Source organism: Ranitomeya variabilis, chromosome 2 (genome assembly GCF_051348905.1).
Source record: "Ranitomeya variabilis isolate aRanVar5 chromosome 2, aRanVar5.hap1, whole genome shotgun sequence".
NCBI classification, from domain to species: domain Eukaryota; kingdom Metazoa; phylum Chordata; class Amphibia; order Anura; family Dendrobatidae; genus Ranitomeya; species Ranitomeya variabilis.
Window position 1 is genome coordinate 65,262,437 of NC_135233.1, and position 26,734 is coordinate 65,289,170.

General features: G+C 42.1%; 1 protein-coding gene across 1 annotated transcript in view; it reads left to right on the forward strand.

The window, feature by feature from the left end:
- The window catches only part of LGALSL (galectin like), a 41,625-nt gene extending 20,022 nt beyond the window's left edge, over window positions 1-21,603 (forward strand). The window contains exons 3-5 of the mRNA XM_077282516.1: window positions 4,164-4,252; window positions 6,140-6,317; window positions 18,559-21,603. Coding sequence (XP_077138631.1) covers window positions 4,164-4,252; window positions 6,140-6,317; window positions 18,559-18,702 — 411 coding nt within the window. The 3' untranslated portion in view covers window positions 18,703-21,603. The remainder of the gene's footprint in view (window positions 1-4,163; window positions 4,253-6,139; window positions 6,318-18,558) is intronic.
- Window positions 21,604-26,734: the final 5,131 nt, after the last annotated feature.

Consider the following 26,734-nt stretch of genomic DNA (forward strand, 5'->3'; position numbering starts at 1 on the left):
ACATCTGCGCAGCACTCACCTTCAGGTGCCCGTTCAGGTCCCGGTCCGGCTGACTGTCATACGATTTCTCCGGCGTCAGCATCTGGGCAGAGGAGCGGCTGAACTCCTCCATGAAAATGCGAGCGTCGGCTTCCTCCAGCCCCATGCCTCCTCCGAGCTGCAGCGCGGAGAAGACACTTCCTGGATGGTGCAGCTGCTCTCCACGCCCCCCGCCCGGTGTGAGTTGTGAGTATTGTCTTCAAGGAGGGCGGGTCGGACTTGGAGGAGGGGGCGGGAGGCGGGGGGGGGAGGGGCGGTCGGTCGCTTGTGACCTGGGACTTTAAAAAAAAAACAAACAAAAAAAAAACCTTGCTCAGGTGCCGCCCCCCCGCAATGTCGCCACCCCAGGCACGTGCCCTCGAGTGCCTAGTGGGAAATACGGCCCTGAGTACACCCTATGTCAGCTCCCCATTTATAGAGTGGACTCAGGAGCCCATACCATACTTGGCAGATGCCATCTGTGTTACACAGCCGATTTCTGGGGGCAAACACTTTTTGACACAACTGTTTATAAGAATATGCAAAGATTTTATAAACTGGGAACAAAACAATCCGTATGTACAATCACATAAAACAGAAGGGATAACAAAAGAAGAGCACTAAACCTGTGTCACGGAAATGGCTCAATGCTTAATGGAGGAAAGCACTCCTTAGAACAACGGACAGAATCACAGGAACCGGTTTCTTCCAGGACTGACAAATGACACAAACCCAAACTCTCATTTATATTAGATCAAGGTTACTCCCACATACCTCCCTTTGGTGAGCACATATGGGGGGGCTGGCTGTGGGATGTGCTAGATCTTTAGAAGATTATGAGATCCCCAACTTTCAGGATATCTTCACCCCTGGAGGTCTCAGGCGGGAGATATTGTTATCATGTTTCCTATCACGATTTCATCTTTCTATAGAGTTGAAACATGGCATGGCTAGCATCATCCATCTGACCGATATTAATTTGGATGTGTTAGGCTGGCCTTACAGAGATGTGAGTAAATGCATTATGTTTGTCACCTCGATATGACACCGAAAATATATCTCTCAGAAATATCAGATAGAAGCAAACCCCAATATTCATCATTGACCACAGGCTCCAGCGTGTCTGAGCTAATTCCTTTGAACAGAGGAAGCTCTTGCAAAGGGAATTGTATTTCTCCGCTTCTGAGTATACGAATCCTAGATTTGGTTGCTGATTCTCAGAGATGCCTTATTGTAATTGCCTGTTCATGGTAGGAGTTCCTACTTCAATGGGGGTTGAAATGTCAGCTCTTTCTCACTCACCCAGTTATAATTAATCCTGTATGTTCAATTTCAGGGTTATATGTCTCCTCCCTGGAGATGTCTTTATAGATTTTACAAGTTTTCTCTACAATATCAACATGCAAATCACCCTACATTTCCCAGTTTAAAAATGAATAACAAAAAGTATGTTTGATACTGCTGCATCCATAAAAGTCTGATCTATCAAAATATAAAATTGATTAACCCAGATGGCACACTCAGTAAAGAGCCAAAATTGAAATGCAAGAATTGTTTAATTTTCATTCACCACACCTTCCAAAAAAATAGAAATAATAACGATCAAAACGTCACATATAATTCCAAAATGGTAGCGTGGGAATTTTTCTGAATATTTTCCCACACTAGAATTGATATGAGTTTATGCCAGTAGGGGGCGCATCACCGCAAGTCTACGATGCTACGTTCCCCTGCATACCTTTAATTCCCCAGTTTTTACAACCAGGAGCAACAGCTGCATTAGCAGGCTCCTGGTTGTAAATTTATTTAACCCCTTCAGAAGGATTTACAGCATGGGACATGACTGGTCGCATTAAAGGTATGGGATATTGTTGCTTTTTTGTTATTTTTTTTACAGAACGAGGGTCTTCAGGTGGATTTAGTGTACAATAAAGATTTTAAAACCCCATGTGTGTATTTATTTCATTAAAATACTTTATTCATAATGTGTGTGTGTATTATTAACCCTTTACTACTATTGGATTAATAATGGATAGGTGTCTTATTGACATCTCTCCATTATTAACCAGGCTTAATGTCACCTTACATTAGCAAGGTGACATTAACCCCTAATTACCCCATATCGCACTGCTACTCGGGAGTGGGAAGAAAGAGGCTAAGTGCCAGAATAGGCGCATCTTACAGTTGTGCCTTTTCTGGGGGCTGATGTTTTTAGACAGGGGGGGCCAATAACCATAGTCCCTCTCTAGGCTATTAATATCTGCCCTCAGTCACTGGCTTTCCCACTCTGGCGGAGAAAATTGCGCGGGAGCCCACAACAGTTTTTTCCTGTATTCTATTCTATTCTATTCCTGTGTATTCTATTCTATTCTGTCAGTGTGACTTTACTGTACACTGCACTGAATTACCCGCTTTTCTATAGATGGTCCGTGTGTAATCCGTATTTTTCTCACTCCATAGACTTTCATTGGCGAATTTTTTGCGCAGTACGCTGACAAACTCAGCATGCTGCGATTTTCTCAGCTTGTAAAATACGGCTGCGAAATATACGGCAGATAGGAGCTGCCCCATAGAGAATCATTGGTCCGTGTGCAATGCGTAGTTTTTGCGCCTCTCATACGTCCGTAAAACTCTTTAGTGTGACCCCGGCCTAAGGAGTAATCAACTCCAGACAAGGATTAACCCCATAGCTCCCTGATTTAGGTCTGGCGTTGCCAGAAACAAAAAGGCCGAAGCGGAAACAGAGAGGACAGGAACTGGCACAGATGTTACAGCATGCTGACATCAGGGCAAAGTGATTCTACAGGAAGGAGAATATGATGCTCAAACTTTTACATGCCACTGTGTATTATCTATCTGTAAGCCCCAGCAAGCGTTTATCACCAAGTCACAGGATATACTGTACACATACAAATGTATGATCGCTGGGGGTCTGACTACTGGGACTCTCACTATTCCGAAGGGCCAGAACGTTGTACATGGCTAGGTAACACTGGCCTAGAGGATGAGGTCATGACCCATTGTCAGCTATATTATTACACCAATGTTTTCTATGAAACCTATAAACAAGTACTAGCTTTTTTACATTTATGTGCTCTTAGGAAGAGTAAAAAAAACCTCCAGATCCCCAATGCTGGAATGTCTATATATATATACTTATACCTGGTGTACACCTATAATTATAACCGGAAGCTGCGCCGGTTATTCCGGAATGGCCCCTCCAATCATTTGATGCTCAGCGCAGCACAGTACACTGGTTGTGCTCTGGCGTGACTCTTGGATCCTTCCTTGGCTACACTGAGAAATCCAGTCCTGATTGTTTCTGTAATGCTTTGCTGGTAAAATTGGAATCACACATGCAGTGCTAGATGCATTTGCAATAGAACTTGTTCCAGCGCGTTTCTCCTTGCGGAGAGTGACATGTCAAGCTTGACATGCCAAGGTGAGGAGACTTTCAAGCCCTGCAATGCTCCTATGGGAAATATGCAAATTGACTCTTCAAAGAGGATGAGGACTAGAACTCTAGCGCCACCTATAGGAAGTAGTAATCCTAAAAGTCAATATAGAATAAAAGTCGATAAGGTATGACTAATGTATGTAAGGTATGTGCATGCGGCATCTTTTACGCTCGCTCGAACCGGCCAAGTTTTTTTAAGCAGAAAACGTTTCATGAAAACAGCAGTGTTTTTCCTGAAGTGTCTTTTTCAGCATCTTTTATGTTTCTTCGTGACGCCTGTGCCGTTGGAGTTTTGTTTTTTAATTTTTTTTTAAGAATATATATAGAATAGTGAAGAACGGTTGGGTCACTTCATTTAACCATCTAGTCACATGGCAGTAATTAAAATAAAAGCAAAAAGACTGAATATATGCACAGCCATTTGTTTTTACATTGCAGTGTATATGTTCATTGCCTTATTTAAAGGGCCTTTACATAAGCGCCGATTGACTGCTATCACTGATTGATGCTGGTCGTGGCAGGAAATTAGCCCGTGTACATGCAACGCAAAGGCTTTGTCCCATAGACAATATTTTTTACCAAAGGATAGGTGATAAATGTGTGAATGCTGATATTGGTCCCCAAATCCTCTGTGTATACAGTGTATATGTTGATGTCATTTTTTTAACCCGACTCATTATTATTTCAGACAGTTCCTTTCTGCGGTCACATAAAAGGCGGCATGAGACCAGGAAAGAAGATCCTCATAATGGGAATCGTGGGCATGAACCCAGAGAGGTGCGAACCCTTTATCACAGGTCATATTGATGTGTTCCTGCTGTATCCGGGAGATGTGATTGACAGGACTTACTAGTATGATATTGCAGATGCAAATGGCTGCCCCTTTTTATTAAAGCACCATTTCCCTGGTATGTGTGTGAGTGAGAAAAAAAAAAAGAACTCAAGCGGTTACATGGTTAAAGGGATATTTTATTTTGCTGAAGTGCATTTTTTTTTGCATTCAAAGTAAATCTGTTTATAAATCCATTAAAAGGGTTTTCTCGCTCTCTTAAATGGGTAAAATAAGCTACTGTGCAATTTACAATTTATTAAAAATGCTATCACTTCTCTAGAATGATGGGAATTTTAATTGTACATTTGACAGCTTGTTGCTAGGTTACCGGCCACCTTTGCAGTAGGTCAGCAGTGGCTTGTCTTTTAGACAAGGAGAACAGCACTTACAAGCTCATTGCTATTCGGCCTGTGTTTGCAGCATGGGAGGGAGCAGAGTTTGGGCCAGCAGCATGTCAATGTGTGAACAATCAGTCATCAGCAGCACACGTCTCCATGGCAAATAGGAAGCTGGTAGGCAGGGGAGCAACGTGCTCCAGAAGATAGAACTTGGGACAAACCCTTTATGTATTTATTTAGTATACGAGTTTGTATCCTTCATACTTTTCTGGTATCTAGCTGAAAAGTAAATCTTAGGGAAGAAAGTCAGTGATGACTTTCTGAGACCATCTTTTCCAAATGTCCTTTTCAGTTGAATGCTAGGCACAGCATACAGTCCAGAGAGTAGCGAAGGAAGAGGCAGGTGTTCAATGCACACACTAGTGCAATACTTTTAGGGCATTTCTTAGAAGTGGCAGTAGTTCTACATAAGTTTTTATAAGGTTGCAGACACTTTCAGCACTATGTAAAGAGCCAGTATGAAATCAGCGCTGTTACTATAGGAGATATACTCAGATAGAAGTTTCCCATCATCCGATCCAGCATAAATTTCTTTCTCTATGCCCTTATTCACATGTTCTTGAACGAGTGTCGTCTGTGGTTTTCACACATAGCACTTGTACCCATGATAGTCTATGGAGCCATTCACATGTCCGCGGAAAAATAGCTAAAAAAAAATTTTTTTTCTGAGCATCAAATCAAAATCGTCAATGGAGGTCTATGGGTCCGTGAAAAAAAATCGGACCGCACTCCAATGACATTCGAGTGCGATCTGATTTTCACAAACTGCCACATAGGAGAAGGTGGAGAAACTTTTGCCATGTTGATAACGGTGATCCTCATACGATTCTCCTTAGAAAAACTGACACTCGGACCAGACTCTGATCGAAATAATGGGTCCGTTTTTCTTGTACGTGAAAAATGCTGACGTGTGAAGAAAGTCTTACTTGTAATGGGATGTCTAAACAAATTTTAAAATGTTAAAAAATGGTTCCACATTATTAATGTTTCAATGGGGCAATAGCGTGCCGCTCTTTAATTTCCTTTTATAGAATTTGCCTTAACATTACCAGGAAAAAAATAAATAATAATAATAAACCAAGCGTTACACATTAGTGTAAATCTTCATTTCTTTAGAACTGGTTGCCTATTTTTCGGCTATCCCATCCATAGTAGACCTTGGTGGATCTGACTCTCAGCACTCCTCCTAATGGAGTGTTACGTTCCCTATTTACCAGGCACAGCGCCTTAGTTCTATTAGCGGCTATGCCAGATATTACTTCTTACTTCCATAGAAGTGAATGGGACTGAGCTGAAATACTGAGCACAGCTGCTACTAAAAGTAAGATGTTTTGCTGATCGGTAGAGGTGTAAAGGATTGGAGGATAGCCCATTCGTTTTATTCAACCAGAATTTTTTTTTTTAATTTTAAACATTTTCCCTTTTCTTTTTCAGCTTTGACATCCAGTTAACATGTGGAGACTCAGAAGATCCTCCGGCTGATGTGGCCATAGAGATGAAAGCAGAATTCACCGATAAGCAGCTGCTCAGGAACGCCTGTGTGTCTGGGGAGTGGGGAGAGGAGGAATCTGCAATCCCTTATTTTCCATTTATTGCTGACCAGCCATTCAGGGTAAGTGATAAGACCATATATGACTGGTGCAAGGTTTTTACTTTCTGTTAAACTAGTCATAAACGTAAAACTGCTGCTGACGATCTTCCCATATAAACGCTGATTCTGTATGTCAGCATAATGGCTTTAATGCTTGTATGACAATATATTTTAATTAATAAGTCCCTACCATTCCCTCACTACTCTATCTTACTCCTTTATTTATTTTTTTCCTACTCCTTGATGATGCTTCATTTGAGAATCCCAGTGCATGCTGTGCGAGTCAAACAAGTCGTCATCAGCGTAAGTGACCACAGCCTCTGCCCCCTTGCTGAAACGAAGCATCATCGGTGACATCCGTTTCAGGGACTGAGCTAGTCCTTGCCGTACTGAGTACGCGTCGGTTGTCAATTACGACATATGCTCTGCAGATTCTTGTGACTGTGCGATATGAACAGTGACAGTGCGCTCGCTCGCTGATCAGAAGTAACGAGCTGACAAGAGAGCGCACTGTCAGTTCTCGTTGTAAGAAGAATACCCAGCGGGTAGGAAAAGCAGAGGCCTGTGGTTAAAATACATTTCAGTTTTGGACCATACCTTAAATCTGTGCACGCTTTCAGCCATTAACAGATCTTATACCTGCATGCTCCATAGAAATACTTTCCAATGAACTTTCATTTCTTTTACCCGTAAGCCTGTGGGCTGCACAGCAGCTTGTAGTCACAAAACGTAAGATCGCAAATACCCTTGCATTACTACGTTGCAACTAATAGTAGCAAACATGGTCACATTCCTGCCTGCAAGTTACCGTCACACAACAGCCTGTAGGAATCTCACCCTGCTCAATTTCTTTGCAACCCCATTCACTATAATTAGTTGCATCTTGCAGCCGAGCACAATGGCCACCGGTTATCTGCCAATTATTTCCCACGATTGTTTCTTGTAATACACGATCACTCAACGATAAAAATCGTATATTTTCGTCATTGTTTGCCAAGGAAAGCATGAAGCCAGCTCAGGCTTAATACAAGGCCGGCTGTGTGACATGGCTCCGATCCCTGCAGTTTAACTGTTTAAATGCCGCTGTCAATGTTTGACGTGAATGTACGGAACCGATGAGCCGGGGGTCTGCTAAAGGCCCCTTAACTTCCATCGTGGTCCTCATTTGAAGATCAACCACTGTTTGAGCTTCATAAGAGAATCTCAAATTCCCTATATTCTGCAATACTGTGTTATTATAGATAGTCCAACGATTGTAGGTTCAAGTCCCCTAAGGGGACTAAAAAGTAAAATAAATGTGAATAAAATAATGTTTCCAAAATATATATCAAAATTTAAACAAGCCCTATTTTCACAAAAACTCACCATATACTCATCGTGGGGATGTAGCCTTACGGGTCAAAACATCGTCTTGAAAAATTGGGCCATATTTGTGAAGAGATAGAAAGAAACAACTTTTTCCGTTCAATGTAAATTAGCAATAATTGTGAGGATTGTTCTGTCACTAAGATCTCCAAGATAAATGCATCATTCCAATGAATTACTTGCCACCATTTATAAATAGGGGGAATATCGCAGATGGAAATAGCTTCTTTCGACAATTTCTTTGCCAGAGGCTTAGTGTCGCTTCTGGAGCAGAGTGAAATCTACCTGTGTGGGTCGTTCTAATTAGCAACACTTTTCTTATTATAGAATTATCCTAACAGTTATTATAAATTAAAGGGAAGCAGTCATATTGAACATGGTGTCTGATCTGGAGGGAGGATGTAATAGAGCAGGAGGAGCTGATCAGATTGATATACAGTTTTATGGGAAAATTATCAGTAAAACTTACATTTTTTTCAATGAAATTCCTGTTTTTTTGCACTCATGAGTCCAGTGGGCGGTCCTATTCAGTGATTGACAGGCTTCCCTGTATGACTGCAACAAGAGGTAGCTGTTAAGGGGAAGCAGCAGGATTGTGCACAGGGATCAGTGACCTGTCAGAAGCCATACTGATGAACACCTAATCAGAGCACCCCATGAAGACCCCCACAGGCCGCCCCCCACAGGCCTCCCCCCACAGGCATATCATTAAACAAAAATACAGATTAAACAACAACCACAGGACGGATTTCATCAACCAAGGTATCATTGTAATCAGTATAGCGGCGCCGACCTGACACTGTGTGTAGGTTACTGTGCACAATCCTGCTGACAGGTTCCCTTTAATCACTGAATAGCACCGCCCACTGGACTCACATATACAAACACCGGGGATTTTATACTGAATCTTTTCCAACAAACTTATATATCACTGTGCTCAGCTTCTCCTGCTCTATACCATTCAGACTGCATTTACAATGTGACAAGTTCCCTTTAAATTACTGCCTTCCACATTACCTAAAAAAGTTATTTTTAGAATATAACTTATAAAAAAAATGTGAAAAATGGCTGCTGGTGTAGAGGCATGCAACCAGACCGGTCTATCTGCTTCTTCGTCAGAAAAATATTACACATATTACTTTTGAAGTGGAGGAATCTGATGGGCAGGTCTGGTCATATGGTCCTAGATGAGCAGCTATATTCATAGGAGTCTATAAGGAAGGCAAGAGGAGGAGGAGAACCTGTAATACCTATATATTAGGAAGTGCCATAAAACCATGTGCCCAATATATATGTTAAAATAACCCCCTATTCATCCTTGCTCATCAACATCTGTCCATGAAGACTTGGGTCTCTGCACGTCTGTGGTGTCCTTAGGTGATTATTACTAGTAGAAGAGATGTGTGGACTCCACATTGAGCTCAACAAAATGGAGATTTAGGGATCTAAATTAATCTCTCATTGGTGCTGTTAACACCTTAAATGCAACTATACATCTCTGACAGTGGCGTCTAAGGTGATCGGTCCTGGTGGTCCAACATTTTTGGCACCCAGCGCTCCCCACCTCCACACACTTGTGGGGAACCCATGGGTCTGCTGAAGATTCCTCTGAAGGTCAATCAAAGGCTGGGCTTCATAAGAGACCCCATTTTATCTATATACTGAAAGACCCCTGTCTTGCAGTATATATAATAAACAATCTGATGATCGTAAGTTCAAGTAAGAAGACTTAAAAAAAAATACAAAAATTCCCCGAAAAATAGACATTAAAAATAAACATATTTTGTATTTCTGTATCAGAAAAAGTCTGGTTTATCAACTTTACATTATTTTAACCCATACAGTAAACTCCATAAAACAAAGAAAATTGGAAACGCCAGAATTGCCATTTTTTCGACACTGTAGCTCTCCCCAAAGATGCAATTAATAATGATCAAAACACATATATATACCCAAATCTAAAAATAAAAATGTTATGGGCGAAACAAACTAATTTTTTTTAACATTTTTTTTTCACCACCAAAATTGAAAAGAAAAGTTTTACAAATAATCGTACCTACCTGGAGAATCTTATTGCCAGGTCATTTTTACTGCACAATGATCGTCGTAAAAATACAAATAAAACCCCCCAAAACATTTTCAGCATTGCATGGTTATTTTATCTCCACTCTTGGAATTTTATTCCGTGTTTTAGTACATTATATGGTAAAGTGAACGGGGTCATACAAAACCACAACTCATCCTGCAAAACAACAAGCCCTATGTAGATGAATAAATAAAAAGTTGTGAATCTTGGAAAAATGGTGAAAAAAACAAAAGTGGCAAAAAATTAAAAAGCATTTGGTTGGGAAGGGATTCTAAATTCTTTCTGATGCCATCAGTTGCATCTATACATCTATAACATGTATGTAGAGGACATAGAGCATGTGGGATGTAAGCTCTTTTAGTGCGGATTTGCCAGAATTACACGATTAGGCTGGGGTCACACTCGGCGTAAGACAATACGCCACGTATTATACGTCCGTACTATGGCCGTAATACGGAGAAATGTTCCCAAAATATTGATCCGTAGTCAGGGTGTGTCAGCGTATTTTGCGCATGGCATCCTCCGTATGTAATCCGTATGGCATCCGTACTGCGAGATTTTCGCGCAGGCTTGCAAAACCGACATCTAATGGATTTATGTGCTCAAATGTTCATTAAAACATATATACAGTATATATATATATATATATATATATATATATATATATATATATATGTCATTGAGACACATATATATATATATATATATATTCTGTATTTAGATTTCATTCAGCGCGATATCTGTGAAAAGCCGGTAATTCAATTGCCGGCTTTTCATTTCTCCTGCACAAACCTGACAGGATATGAGACATGGTTTACATACAGTAAACCATCTCATATCCCCTTTTTTTTTGCATATTCCACACTACTAATGTTAGTAGTGTGTATGTGCAAAATTTCAGCGCTGTAGCTGCTAAAATAAAGGGTTAAATGGCGGAAAAAATTGGCGTGGGCTCCCGCGCAATTTTCTCCGCCAGAATGGTAAAGCCAGTGACTGAGGGCAGATATTAATTGCCAGGAGAGGGTCCATGGTTATAGGCCCCCCCGTGGCTACAAACATCTGCCCCCAGCCACCCCAGAAAAGGCACATCTGGAAGATGCGCCTATTCTGGCACTTGGCCACTCTCTTCCCACTCCCGTGTAGCGGTGGGATATGGGGTAATGAAGGGTTAATGCCACCTTGCTATTGTAAGGTGACATTAAGCCAGATTAATAATGGAGAGGCGTCAATTATGACACCTATCCATTACTAATCCAATTGTATGAAAGGGTTAAAAAACACACACACACATGACTTAAAAGTATTTTAATGAAATAAACACAGCGGTTTCTTTAATAATTTATTGCTCTCTCAATCCATTTCCAGGCCCTCGCTTGGCAAAATAATAAACGCCCAAGATACATACCCTCAGCTGAACCGTCACGTCCCACGAGGTAATCCATCTGAAGGGGTTAAAATATTTTACAGGCAGGAGCCCTGCAAATGCAGCTGTGCTCCGTGCCTGTAATCCCCTGCGAATGAATGAAATGTAGGTCATTGACCTACATTTCCTTCAGTCGCGGTGATGCGCCCCCTGGTGGATGTCCTCATATGACCTGGAGCGTGGGAAAAAGTTCCCAGGCTGCAGTTCATGAGAACATCCAGCAGGGGCGCATCACCGCGACTCAATGTAAGTATAGATCACTCTGCTTTCCTTTCAGCACCCGGGGATTACAGGCACGAGCGAGTGGTTTATCGCAGCTCCTGCCTGTAATATTAGTTAACCCCTTCAGATGGATTACCTCGTTGGACGTGATAGGACATCAGAAGGTATGTATCTTGTGCGTTTATTATTTTGCCAAGCGAGGGTGTTGCTGATGGATTGAGAGAGCAATAAATTATTAAAACAACCGCTGTGTTTATTTCATTAAAATACTTTTAAATCATGTGTGTGTGTGTTTTTTAACCCTTTCAAACAATTGGATTAATAATGGATAGGTGTCATAATTGACGCCTCTCCATTATTAATCTGGCTTAATGTCACCTTACAATAGCAAGGTGGCATTAACCCTTCATTACCCCATATCCCACCGCTACAGGGAGTGGGAAGAGAGTGGCCAAGTGCCAGAATAGGCGCATCTTCCAGATGTGCCTTTTCTGGGGTGGCTGGGGGCAGATGTTTTTAGCCACGGGGGGGCCAATAACCATGGACCCTCTCCTGGCTATTAATATCTGCCCTCAGTCACTGGCTTTACCACTCTGGCGGAGAAAATTGCGCGGGAGCCCACGCCAATTTTTTCCGCCATTTAACCCTTTATTTTAGCAGCTACAGCGCTGAAATTTTGCACATACACACTACTAACATTAGTAGTGTGGGATATGAGATGGTTTACTATATGTAAACCATGTCTCATATCCTGTCGGGTTTGTGCTGGAGAAATGAAAAGCCGGCAATTGAATTACCGACTTTTCACTAACACCGCTGCGTATTTCTCGCAAGTCACACTGCTGGTCCGTGTGGAATCCGTATTTTTCTCGCCCCCATAGACTTTCATTGGCGATTTTTTTGCGCAATACGCTGACAAACGCAGCATGCTGCGATTTTGTACGGCCGTAGAAAGCCGTATAATACTGAACCGTAATATACGGCTGATAGGAGCAGCCCCATTGAGAATAATTGTGCCATATGTTATGCGAGTTTTACGGACGTAGTTTCTGCGCTCTTACGTCCGTAAAACACGCATGTGTGACCCCGGCCTTAGTGCTACTTAAAGACAGGACAAAAGAGGAGTGAAAAAGAAAAAAATACGGACAAATTCTAACCTGTCATTCGTCACTTTAGACATTTTTGTGCCAACTTAAAAGTACCTATAAGGCCGCTTCCAAATTGCATCGGCAACCTACATTTACGTTCCTGGTGCATACATTAAAGGGGTTTTCCACTTTGAAAACACATGGCCCCAATGCTTTTATACACATAAAATTACAAACCCTGCAGGTACTCACCTTCCCCAGGTCCAGAGCCAACTCTCCACTGCTGCTCCAGTTTCAGTGTACTGGCTGCAGCGTTGACGTCAAAACTACAGCACATGTGACCTCTGCAGCCAATCACTGAGTGCTGCTTTGCCGATTGAGAAGGCGCGATTAGCTGAGCTCAGTGATTGGCTGTAGTGATGACATCACCGCTGCATCCAATACAAAGAAACAGGAGCAGGTGGTGCTGGACCACATGGAAGATAAGTACCTGCTGCGTTTGTAATCACGTAAGAAGTATAAAAGCGTTTTTTGAAAATGTAAAAATACTATAAACGCATTTAAGGCCTCTTTCACACGTCCTGATATTTCCGATACTAGAAAAAACGGTACTGGAGATATCCATGACCGTGTCTCCGTGTGTGTAATACTTGCGGCACACGTGTGGCAACCATGTGTCGCCCATGTGCCACATCAGTGCCACACGGACGGCCGCCGTGAAGAAACACTACATTAAGCGCTGTTCCCCAGCAGCAGGTGCTGAAGACGGCTCTCATTATTCTCCCCTGCTCTGCCGGCGATTGGCGCGAGCAGAGGAGAATGGTGACAGTTATATTAACCCCTTTCTGTCATCGGACATACTATTCCGTCCATGTGGGGTGGGCCCTAATTCCCAAGGACGGAATAGTACGTCCAGCGCGACAGGCCGCGCTCACGGGGGGAGCGCGGCCGATCGCGGCCGGGTGTCAGCTGACTATCGCAGCTGACATCCGGCACTATGTGCCAGGAGCGGTCACGGACCGCCCCCGACACATTAACCCCCGGCACACTGCGATCAAACATGATCGCAGTGTACCGGCGGTACAGGGAAGCATCACGCAGGGAGGGGGCTCCCTGCGTGCTTCCCTGAGACGATCGGTACAAGGCGATGTGCTCACCTTGTACCGAGCGTCTCCTCCCTGCAGTCCCCGGATCCAAAATGGCCGCGGGGCTGGATCCGGGTCCTGCAGGGAGGTGGCTTCACTGCGCCTGCTCAGAGCAGGCACCGGGAAGCCAGGAGAAGTGCACGTCAGATCGCCGATCTGACACAGTGCACAGCAAGGTGTCAGGTCGGCGATCTGTCACTTTACTGTGATAGATAAATAATAGTAAAAAAAAATATTGTTCCAATAAATACATTCCTTTAGCTAAATAATAAAAAAACAATAAAAGTACACATATTTAGTATCGCCGAGTCCGTAACAACCCGACCTATAAAACTGTCCCACTAGGTAACCCCTTCAGTGAGCACCGCAAAAAAAAAAAAAACGAGGCAAAAAACAACGCTTTATTATCATACCGCCGAACAAAAAGTGGAATAACATGCGATCAAAAAGACGGAAATAAGTAACCATGGTACCGCTGAAAACGTCATCTTGTCCCGCAAAAAACTAACCACCATACAGCATCATCAGCGAAAAAATAAAAAAGTTATAGTCCTCAGAATAAAGCAATGCAAAAATAATTATTTTTTCTATAAAATAGTTTTTATTGTATAAAAGCGCCAAAACATAAAAAAATGATATAAATGAGGTATCGCTGTAATCGTACTGACCCGAAGAATAAACTGCTTTATCCATTTTACCAAACGCGGACCGGTATATACGCCCACCCAAAAAGAAATTCATGAATAGCTGGTTTTTGGTCATTCTGCCTCACAAAAATCGGAATAAAAAGCGATCAAAAAATGTCACATGCCCGAAAATGTTACCAATAAAAACGTCAACTCGTCCCGCAAAAAAGAAGACCTCACATGACTCTGTGGACCAAAATATGGAAAAAATTATAGCTCTCAAAATGTGGTAACGCAAAAAACATTTTTTGCAATAAAAAGCGTCTTTTAGTGTGTGACGGCTGCCAATCAAAAATCCACTAGAAAACGCGCTATAAATAGTAAATCAAACCCCCCTTCATCACCCCCTTAGTTACGAAAAATTAAAAAGATTAAAAAAATGTATTTATTTCCATTTTCCCATTAGGCTTAGGGCTAGGGTTAGGGTTACGGCTAGGGTTAGGGCTAGGGTTAGGGCTAGGGTTAGGGTTACGGTTAGGGCTAGGGTTAGGGCTAGGGTTAGGGCTAGGGTTAGGGCTAGGGTTAGGGTTTGGGCTAGGGTTAGGGCTACAGTTAGGGTTAGGGTTGGGGCTAAAATTAGGGTCGGGGCTAAAGTTAGGGTTTTGGGCTAAAGTTAGGGATAGGGTTTGGATTACATTTACGGTTGGGAATAGGGTTGGGATTAGGGTTAGGGGTGTGTCAGGGTAAGGGGTGTGGTTAGGGTTACAGTTGAGATTAGGGTTAGGGGTGTGTTTGGATTAGGGTTTCAGTTAGAATTGAGGGTTTCCACTGTTTAGGCACATCAGGGGCTCTCCAAATGCGACATTGCGTCCGATCTCAATTCCAGCCAATTCTGCGTTGAAAAAGTAAAACAGTGCTCCTTCCCTTCCGAGCTCTCCCGTGCACACAAACAGGGGTTTACCCCAACATATGGGGTATCAGCGTACTCAGGACACATTGGACAAGAACTTTTGGGGTCCAATTTCTCCTGTTACCCTTGGGAAAATACAAAACTGGGGGCTAAAAATTTTTTTGTATAAAAAAAAAATATTTTTTATTTTCACGGCTCTGCGTTATAAACTGTAGTGAAACACTTGGGGGTTCAAAGTTCTCACAACACATCTAGATGAGTTCCTTAGGGGGTCTACTTTCCAAAGTGGTGTCACTTGTGGGGGGTTTCAACGTTTAGGCACATCAGTGGCTCTCCAAACGCAACATGGCGTCCCATCTCAATTCCAGTCAATTTTATGGTGGTTTACCCCACATATGGGGTATCAGCGTACTCAGGACAAATTGGACAACAACTTTTGGGGTCCAATTTCTTCTCTTACCCTTGGGAAAATGAAAAATTGGGGGAAAAATATCATTTTTGTGAAAAAATATGATTTTTTATTTTTACGGCTCTGCATTATAAACTTCTGTGAAGCAATTGGTGGGTCAAAGTGCTCACCACACATCTAGATAAGTTCCTTAGGGGGTCTACTTTCCAAAATGGTGTCACTTGTGGGGTGTTTCAATGTTTAGGCACATCAGGGGTTCTCCAAAACACAACATGGCGTCCCATCTCAATTCCAGTCAATTTTGCATTGAAAAGTCAAACGGCGCTCCTTCCCTTCCGAGCTCTCCCTTGCGCCCAAACAGTGGTTTACCCCCACATATGGGCTTTCAGGGTACTCGGGACAAATTGTACAACAACTTTTGGAGTCCAATTTCTTCTCTTACCCTTGGGAAAATAAAAAATTGGGGGCGAAAAGATCATTTTTGTGAAAAAATATGATTTTTTATTTTTACGGCTCTGCATTGTAAACTTCTGTGAATCACTTAATGGGTCAAAGTGCTCACCGTCACCACACATCTAGATAAGTTCGTTAGGGGGTCCACTTTCCAAAATGGTGTCACTTGTGGGGGGTTTCAATGTTTAGGCACATCAGGGGCTCTCCAAATGCAACATGGCGTCCCATCTCAATTCCAGTCAGTTTTGCATTGAAAAGTCAAATGGCGCTCCTTCCCTTCCAAGCTCTGCCATGCGCCCAAACAGTGGTTTACCCCCACATATGGGGTATCGGCGTACTCAGTACAAATTGTACAACAACGTTTGGGGTCCATTTTCTCCTTGGTAAAATAAAACAAATTGGAGCTGAAGTAAATTTTTTGTGTAAAAAAGTTAAATGTTCATTTTTATTTAAATATTCCAAAAATTCCTGTGAAACACCTGAAGGGTTAATAAACTTCTTGAATGTGGTTTTGAGCACCTTGAGGGGTGCAGTTTCTAGAATGGTGTCACACTTGGGTATTTTCCATCATATAGACCCTTCAAAATGACTTCAAATGAGATGTGGTCCCTAAAAAAAAATGGTGTTGTAAAAATGAGAAATTGCTGGTCAAATTTTAACCCTTATAACTCCCTAACAGAAAAAAAATGTTGGTTCCAAAATTGTGCTGATGTAAAGTAGACATGTGGGAAATGTTACTTATTAAGTATTTTGTGTGACATATCTCTGTGATTTAATTGTATAAAAATTAAAAGTTGGCAAATTGCAAAATTTTCGAACAAATTTCCGTTTTTTTTTTTCACAAATAAGCGCAGGTAATATCAAAGAAATTTTACCACTATGATGAAGTACAATATGTCACGAGAAAACAATGTCAGAATCATCAGGATCCGTTGAAGCGTTCCAGAGTTATAACCTCATAAAGGGACAGTGGTCAGAATTGTAAAAATTGGCCCGGTCATTAACGTGCAAACCACCCTTGGGGGTAAAGGGGATAAAGTCAGAACGATGACAGCAGATGGGGGCTTTTGGGACTCTTACACCCATCATCCGACACCTGCAGTGTATATTTGTCATATACACTGCCTCATTGAGTAACGTTAGTCCAATTGTGATCTGATGTTTTTGGTTGTCTGCACCAGCCCTTATACTCATTATCACCACTCCCATTCTGTTCCCTATCTGGTGCTCACTGGTTTCCAACCAAGGCAGTTCTCTGGTTCATCCAGGGCTCGGCTGTGCTTGCGTATCCTATGAATTCATAGAAGCAGGGACATGGTACTAAGTCATCTATAAATGACATAACAGAAAGTTTGTTTGGACTGAGTTTTCACTTTAATGGAAACCTGCCAGATCTGTGCATGCGATAATACTTTCGTCATTTCATGTCAATGCGCAATGAAGCCAGGTGTATGTTCCCTGGCTTCACAGTCGCACTGCAAATGTCCAGGGACATTTACTACGAGCTCCTCGGACAGGCACTATGCATCTATGAAGCTGGGGAACGTTCACATGGCTTCATTGTGCACTGGCATGAAATGACAAAAGACTTGTACAGAGCCAGCGGTGACTCTGCCTCTTGCAGATCATGTTATCATGGTCACCGACTAGTTGTCCCTCATGATCATTAGTGGGACGACTACAACACCCCCTTTAGTAGTCTGGGGAAACCATTGGTCCCTCGACCAGTCTGGGGAAACCAATGCCCTCTCGACTAGTCTGGGGAAACCGACGCCCCCTTCGACTAGTCTGAGGAAACCAATGCCCTCTCGACTAGTCTGAGGAAACAGATGCCCCCTCGACTAGTCTGGAGAAACCAACGCCCCCTCGACTAGTCTGGGGAAACCAACGCCCCCTCGACTAGTCTGGGGAAACCAATGCCCTCTCGACTAGTCTGAGGAAACAGATGCCCCCTCAACTAGTCTGGAGAAACCAATGCCCCGTCGACTAGTCTGGGGAAACCGACGCCCCCTTCGACTAGTCTGGGGAAACCAACGCCCCTTCAACTAGTCTGGGGACACCAACACCCCCTCAACTAGTCTGGGGAAACCAACGCCCCCTCGACTAGTTTGGGGAACCAACACCCACTTGACTAGTCTGGGGAACCAACGTCCCCTTGACTAGTCTGGTTAACCGACGCCCCCTCGACTCGTCTGGGGAAGCCAACGCCTTTTCAACTAGTCTGGGGAGACCATCGCCCCCTCGACTAGTCTGGGGAAACCAACGTCCTCTCGACTAGTCTGGAGAAATCGACGCCCCCCTCAACAAGTCTGACACAATTAGCGCATTGCAAATGGATTTATATATATATATATATTTTTTGCCATACACTGCACTCACTTATATTGTACAAAGGGCTTGTTAGGCGGGGTATTAACATAAGAATATAGACATGCTGACGTTTTTTGGACCATGGGGGAGCTGTCATGTTCCATTTAAGTTGTTCACTTTGCTCTACGCCTTGTTTTGTTAACTCATGTATTTTTTTACTTGCAGGTAGAAATCCTCTGCGAGCATCCACGTTTCAGGCTATTTGTTGATGGACACCAGCTTTTTGACTTTTACCATCGTGTGGAACTTCTTTCTTCTATTGACACTATTAAGATCAATGGAGATCTCCAGCTTACCAAACTTGGTTGAGGTCTTACTAAGGGTCTGATGTCACCAGTGGACTGAGAGCAGACAATCCGGCACATGTGAGGGGACCGAATTCACTCCCTCTGCAGTGATTTAGCATCATATCTATGGGACTGCAGGACTACGGTGCCACCGTTGGCCATTCTGTTTTTTTTGCCATATCAGAAATTGCTGCCTGTAAATCTTATTTTATTGACTCGGATTACTCTTTCCATAACACAACAGTTCATTTATTTTTCTCATTATTTTAACATTTTTCTTTTTTTACTTCTACTTGAAATAGTGCTTTGGAAGTCATTTTTCATCTTCATAGTTACCCATTCATAAAGCCAGTCAATAAAGGGAACATTGTTCTTGTGAATGTACACATGAATCTCACATTAGGGTTCTTTTTTTGCCTTTTAAAAAAAAGTTACAAGTTTAAATTGAAAGCTACTGTATCTATGTCCCCATGACAAAACCTACTGGGAATTCTAACTCATTTTAAAGTGTTATCGTAGTAACATTCATTCTTAATATCGAGCAAGAACCAAACAGAGAAATGTCATTACTTCTGCTGCAAAAACCTGGATGTGATTAATGAAGTATCACAAACACTGTATTACTTGCATATATACACAGGAATGGTGCACTCCTCATGTGTGTCAGCTGGATAAGTCACTGGTATGATGTCAATTGTTGACTCATAGAGCGATATATTTTGCCTTCAAACAGAATTTAGGCCATTTTTTCCAATCTGAACCAGTATATGGTCTCATTCAGACCTCAGTTTTTTTGACATACGAGACAAACAGACCAAGTTCCATCAGATTTTGGTCACAGATTCATCAGTTTCTCCCCCTTTTCCCATCTTTCAGTTAGTGAAAAACCGATGGCGTCCAAGTACTGTCCAATATTTTTCATAGACTTGATTTGACGATTTTGATCCGACACTCGGATCAATATTAGATATGTCTCTGCGATTTTGCATGGACCTCTCGATATGAGTGAAAAAAAATCAGCCCCATAGACTTTCATAGGTACAAATGCTATCCGTGAAAAAAAAAAAATGGATATCACTTGTGCATGAAAAAGTGACTTGTGAATGAGCACTGAGGCTGGTTTCACATATCTGACTTTCATCCTTCATGTTTAGACGTCAATGTAAGGACTGGCCGGGGTCTCCTGACCCGAGCTGTCTCATATATGTTCATGAGGTTGTTAAAGGGAATCTGTCAGCAGGTTTTTGCTATATAATCTGAATATAGCAGAAGATAGAGGCTGAAACACAGAATTCAGGGATGTATCACTTGTCAAAGTATGTGCTGTTGTTTACTAACTGTGAAGGATTTATCACTAAGAGATTAACATTGCGGACTAGCTCAGCAACACCCTCTCCTCTTGTGATAAGCAGCTCACTATCTATGGTCTTTTTAAACAGAGAGACTGGTGTGGGCGGGGTTAGCTTTCTCAGCTTTGCTTCATGCTAAATCTAAAAGCACTGATTTTGTCAGAACCGTTGCACCCAGTAATCTAAGTGACATATTACTGGAATCAGGGTCTCTTTTCCTACATTATGCTGCCCTCAGGTGAGATAGCAAAAAAAACTGCTGACAACTTCCCTTTAAGATCAGCGGTCTGTCTTCACACCATGGAAGTTGGATGTGTGAAACCGGTTTTAGCCTTTTGGTTCCTACTTGCAAACCTCTACCTTCAATGTGAGCAGGTGCAAATTACAAATATTTTCCAATATCCACTGAAAATCCAATGGATAAAGGGATCCTGTCATGTAAAAAATGCTATTACCCTGCATATATGGGGTCAATCTGCAGGATAATAGCATTCTGAAGTTGCCGCCAGGTAATTAACTTGATTCCTCCTGGCAGCCTTAGGCTTTCAGTCATAGGGGTGGGCCGGCGCGGCTTTAGTCACTGCTAATTTCATAGTGAGCAGGGATCGCATCCCCAACACTGACAGATTCCCTTTAAAGTTTCAGTGTCTTTTTCCGCACCTTTATCACTTCTCTTGTGAGTTAACGAAAAGGGAGATATGGGTCTTTATTTCACAGAATTATTACACTGTGGAGATGATGTTCTCCAGGGATCATCAGCAAGGTCAAGGCTTCTAGTTCTATTTTGTAAGGGTTTGTTCAGATTTATAAGAAATGGCTTCAATACCTGACATAACTGACTTCCTTCTAATCCTGAACAAACCCATTAGCACTCAGAATTCAATGTTCTTAGTGAAAGAAGAACACTGATGACCAACATCTCTTTATTGTGAAGATCCAGCCAAACAATTCCATATTTCTCAGGCTTCTTGACTGGCATAATAAAACGATGCTTCAAATGGGTTGTCATATTTAGGGGATATGAATTTAGTAGAAACTTTTTTTTTTTTTACTTGTGACCATCATTTCTTAACCAGACAAAGAGTTGCTGCAAACAGCGCCTCCTTCTCTGGAGGACTCGACATGACCATGTATAATTTACCTGCCTATTCGGTTGACTCCGCACTGTGTTATACCACCTCTCTCCAGCAGTGGCTGCTGCAGGAGAAATGTGCAGCTTCCATACTTTACATTGGTGATGATCACGGCTGATTACCAGAGGGTGCTCTGATAGAGAAGATATCTAGATGCAATTATGAGGTTTCCAGTTGTGCTCAAATACTATTTTTAAAGCAAACCCAACTTTTTAGGCCTGTAAACCATTTTACCAGGGTTTTCTCATCAGTACTTCCTCATCGTTATTACGTCTGAGCCAACATCATCCAATTGTTACTCATTTGTTCCATTCAACTCATCCATGTCACACACCTAAGAGTATTTCACATGATTTTCAGGGTAGTGGTGCTTCGTTACATTAAACTAAATGCAAAAAAAAATGGCGTGCATACCAATAAAGAAGGTTTTGTGTTAAAAAATTGTTTTGGCACTGACGTGAATTAGCATAGCACAATAATATATTTCTATATTGTCAGGGTATTTGCATAGAATGTAGATTGTTTGCACAGTATATTGTCTACACCGTTATGTTGCTTCCTTTGTTGCTTAGTTATCCAATGTACGTAGCATTAGAACGGCAAGCAATATTTTCCCCTTTTTTTTAGGATGCAAAAATCAGAACACATTGAATGTAAAACGTTTTCGATGATACAATCACCAATCAAGCCGTCTCATGTACTGGAAATATTTATAGATATTTTGGATATACTTGATTAGTCATTCTGCTCGAAGAATGTGATTTTCATGCTTTCTAAATTTTTGTACTAACTCACAAGTATTCAGACGATGTTGCCATTTTTTGTAATTTGTTAAGATCTCTCTTGACAGTGATTCCACAAAAAGTCTATTCTGAAAAATAAAATAACGCTGAAAATGGGGATAATCTACGGAGAATGTTTACTTGTGAAAAGAAGAACAGGGGAATGTTGTTGATGCAGGGTAAATATGTGGTATTTAATGAGTAAAAATAATGGAAATAATATTCCTGCAACCAAGAGTCTGGACATAGGTATGACACATGGACAGGCGGAAAACACACTGAGAAGAGGGAAAGGACAAAAAGCCGACCATGAGTTCCATATACAAAATATATAGTGAATACGTAATGATTTTATTAAATTACATCAGGTGACAAAAAATGTACACAAGACAATGTAAATGGAATGATTAAAAAACTATGTTAAAAACAGGGTCGCACATCCAACGTATCAGTGAAAAACGAATGTAACTCTGAAGTACAATGTCTTCCTAGTTTCATCCGTGTTTCACAGATCCCCGTAGACTTTAATGACCTGCAAAACTAATGACCTGCTCAGAATATCATATGGATGTAAGAGTTAGGGCTGTGGAGTCGGAGCCCATTTTGGTGGAGTCGGAGTCAGAGCTCAATTTGGTGGAGTCAATGTCATGGAAATTGAGGAGTCGGAGGTTTGGCTTACCGACTCCACAGCCCTGGTAAGAATGTAGCCTAAGTCTTCCTTATCATATTTGCTGCTTCTTAACAATCAAAAATTTAAAATGTACCTAAAGAATTAAAAAGAAATAAAACTAATTAATAAAATGATGTTAAAAAAAACATGTAAAATGTAAAACAGTAAACGCTAATTTGGTATTGTTACAAATGCAATTATTGTATCAATACCAAATGCGAAATTTTTTTTCTTTCTGCATTTCTCTAAAATGGAAATTAATCTAAAAAGACACTAATGTGTATAGTGTAACTACTACAAAGTAAAATCATCCAGTAAAAAATCATCCTCATTTATGTTAAACAAAAAAGTTATGACCTCCATCTTAAAAGCAGCACTTCAGCGTGTTTTTTTATTTCACCGCCAAAGTGGTATCAGTAAGGCATGCTCCCAGCCCCAGTAATATATTTACCAACCGTCATCTTCATCGGTCGTCTCCACCAATGTTTGCTTGCTAGCCGGAAGTCTCTACTCAGTGTAAGTCTAGGATCTCATAGACTAACATCGAGAGCTTCTGACTGTTGTCTGTGACTTCCGGTCACTCAATTACTGAGATCACAAGATGGAGGAACAGGACTGAAGAGGCGCTGGGAAGAGCAGAAGATGGCAGCTGGTAAGTATATTACTATGGGCAGGCAATATGGATTCAAGCTACCGCGCCAGGGGTGAAAAAAATACTGGAGTGGTGCTTTAAAGCCAATGGCATGACGTGGCAGCCACAATGCCTTTATTTGATATCCCTGTCATGAAACCATTAGGGGGTGAATAGTCGCAGTACTATACAGATGGGGTTCAAAACAATCTTTAAAGTTTCAGTTTATATATCAATATAAGCGCTAGCAGGTTATGTTCTCCCCATGTCCCTGTCTGTGTGACTCGGCCTCTTATATGAGCAGTACCTGGTACTATATACTTGAATCTCTATGTACACACAATCATTTAGCAGTCTGCCCAGGTCATTGTTATATAAAGTTGTGATTGAGGATAATGTCACATTTGTATGTAGCTGAAAAGTGGGGCCTGGAGTTGGTAACTGGTGGGCCCTTGGCACCCCAGTCTGACACTGTATACATGTATGACCAAATGCTCAGTATAATGCTTGGATTACATGCTGCACCACAGAGAGTCAAAAGCAAAGTGCACTAAATCTGATTTTGCAAATAATAAATTGCTATTAGATATGAACAAATTAATTTGCAGGACCCTGGTTCAGCGGCTACATCAGTAGTTCAGGGCTACCAGACGTGAGTCTAGAAAACCTCCTCCTACCTGCCGGCGTCCCCAGCACTTCTTCTAATTAGTAGGCAAGGTGCAATGTAATGTATCAAACCACAACGATGATGTCACACCGGACCTACTAATAACACGAGGTTCCTGGTATTCCAGTAGGAAGTCAGCAGGGCTCCTCTCTGACGGCCATGGACTACTGAGGTGGCCGCTGGACCATGATTCTGCAAAGTAATTTGCTTATCTCTAGATGCAATGGATAATACCTACAATTTTTGCCTTAATTCGTTTATATACAGTGGGGAAAATAAGTATTTGACACACTCCCGATTTTGCAAGTTTTCCCATCTACAAAGAATGGGGAGGTCTGTAATTTTTATCGTAGATACACTTCAACTGTGAGAGTCAGAATCTAAAAAAAATCCAGAAAATCACATTGTATGATTTTTACATAATTTGCATTTGATTGCATGAAATAAGTATTGATATAATAGAAAAACAGAACTTAATATTTGGTACAGAAACTTTTGTTTGCAATTTCAGAGGTCAGATGTTTCCTGTAGCTCTTAACCAAGGTTGTTCACACTGCAGCAGGGATTTTGGACCACTCCTCCATACAGATCTCCAGATCTTTCAGGTTTCGGGGCTGTCGCTGGGCAACATTGAGTTTCCGCTCCCTCCAAAGATTTTTTATTAGGTTCAGGTCTGGAGACAGGCTAGGCCACTCCAGGACATTGAAATGGTTCTTACCGAGACACTGACTGTGTGTTTCAGGTCATGGTCATGCAGAAACACCCAACCACAACCCATCTTCAATGCTCTTACTGAGGGAAGGAGATTGTTGGCCAAAATCTTGCGATACATGATCCCATCTATCCTCCCTTCAAGACGGTGCAGTTGTCCTGTTCCCTTTGAACAAAAGCACCCCTAAAGTATGATGTTTCCTCTACCATGGTTCATGGTTGGAATGGTGTTTTGGGGCTGTACTCGTCCTTTTTCTTGTTCCAAACATGGCAAGTGGAGTTGATACCAAAATGTTCTATTTTGGTCTCGTGACCCCATGGCCTTCTCTCATGCCTCCTTTGGATCATCCAGATGGTCACTGGTAAACTTCAAACAGTCCTGGACATGTGCTGGTGTGAGCAGGGGGATCTTGCGTACCCTGCAGGATTTTAATCCATGACAGCATAGTGTATTACTAACGGTAATGTTTGAGTCTGTGTTCTCTGTGCTCTCTTCAGGTCATTGACCACGTCCTCCCATGTAGTTCTGGGCTGATTCCTGACTTTTCTCACAATCATCCTTACCCACGAGGTGAGATCTTGCATGGAGCCCAAGACCCGAGGAGGATTGACAGTCATCTTGTGTTTCTTCCATTTTCTAATAATTGTACCAACAGTTGTTGCCTTGTCATCAAACTGCTTGTCTATTGTCCTGTAGCCCATCCCAGCCTTGTGCAGATCTACAATTTTGTCCCTGGTGTTCTTAGACAGCTCTTTGGTCTTGGCCATGGTGGAGAGGTTGGAGTGTGATTGATTGAGTGTGTGGACAGGTGTCTTTTATACAGGTAACGAGTTCAAACAGGTGCAATTAATACAGGTAATGAGTGCAGAGTAGGAGGCTTCTTAAAGAAAAACAGGTCTTCTTGCTAGTTGGTATGGGATCAAATACTTATTTCATGCAATAAAATGCCATTTAATTATTGAAAAATCATCTGGTTTTTATTTTTAGATTTACAATATGAAATCTGCACCAAATTGCGCAGATCTTGTGTGCAGAAATGCTGTTACAAGCTGCTAATTTCATGCTTTGCATTGCAGCATAAACTGACATGCATTGGATTATAAACCTGCTGCAGATGTCAATGTATGCTGCAAATTTTCTAAAGTCTAATCCACAATTCTGCTATTGTAAAATTCAGTAGATTTGTGGATCAGAAAATCCAGATGGAAGAAATCTGCTTTGAATCAGCCCCATGTGAGTATATACGCCATATTAAATACTTCCGTATCCCACAGAATGTATATAGAAGCCTCTATCCTGACAATTCCTGCCCTGTGGTGACGCAGCACTGCTGTGCATAACGTTAACGTTTTAGGACATATAGATTTTCTATTATTTGTCATTTATAATTTGTAATATGTGATTTTTAGGGTATGTGCACACGTTGCAAATTTTGCTGCAGATTTGCAGCAGTTTTCCGTGAGTTTATGGAGCGCCCCCACACCGCCGCAGGGCCGAGGGGTACCCGGAGCCGGGCCTCTAGGTCTCAGTCCTGGGGTTGTCACGGTGGCTAGACCCGGTCCGTGGCCCTGTCTGTCAGTGGGGGACGTCCGGTGAAATAAGAGGTGTTGTAACGGTGCAGTTGTGGGGTGCAAGTCGCGATAAATAACGAGGACACCAGGTTGCAGTCTCTTTACCTCTTTACTGAAGATCTCTGAGTCCTCAATCCAGAATACGGTTCACCAGGCTGCGCAAGTCCGGCCGGTCCAATGGCACTTCCAGAGTTCTCTTCACAGGAGGAAATCTGTGCCTTCCCCCTAGCGCTATGTGTTGTAGTCCTTCCCTGCTGTGCTTACGGAAAGTACCCCACAACTGTTGTGTCTGTTTCTGATGTTCCCTCACAACTCGACTAGATGATGTTCTGCTAATCTTCCGTCCCTCCCTGAGGTTCGGGTAGGAACGGCACCCGTTTGACGGGTAGGCCTGGAGTTCTTCCGGGACCCTAGAGACGCCCCTCTCCCGCAATTGCCTCCCAAGACTTCATAGGTGATTTGAGTTAGACAGCCCGCCTGAGACTGACTGCCCTGCCGCTGTTTGGAGTATTGCTTGAAGCTGAATGTTATTCTACTCC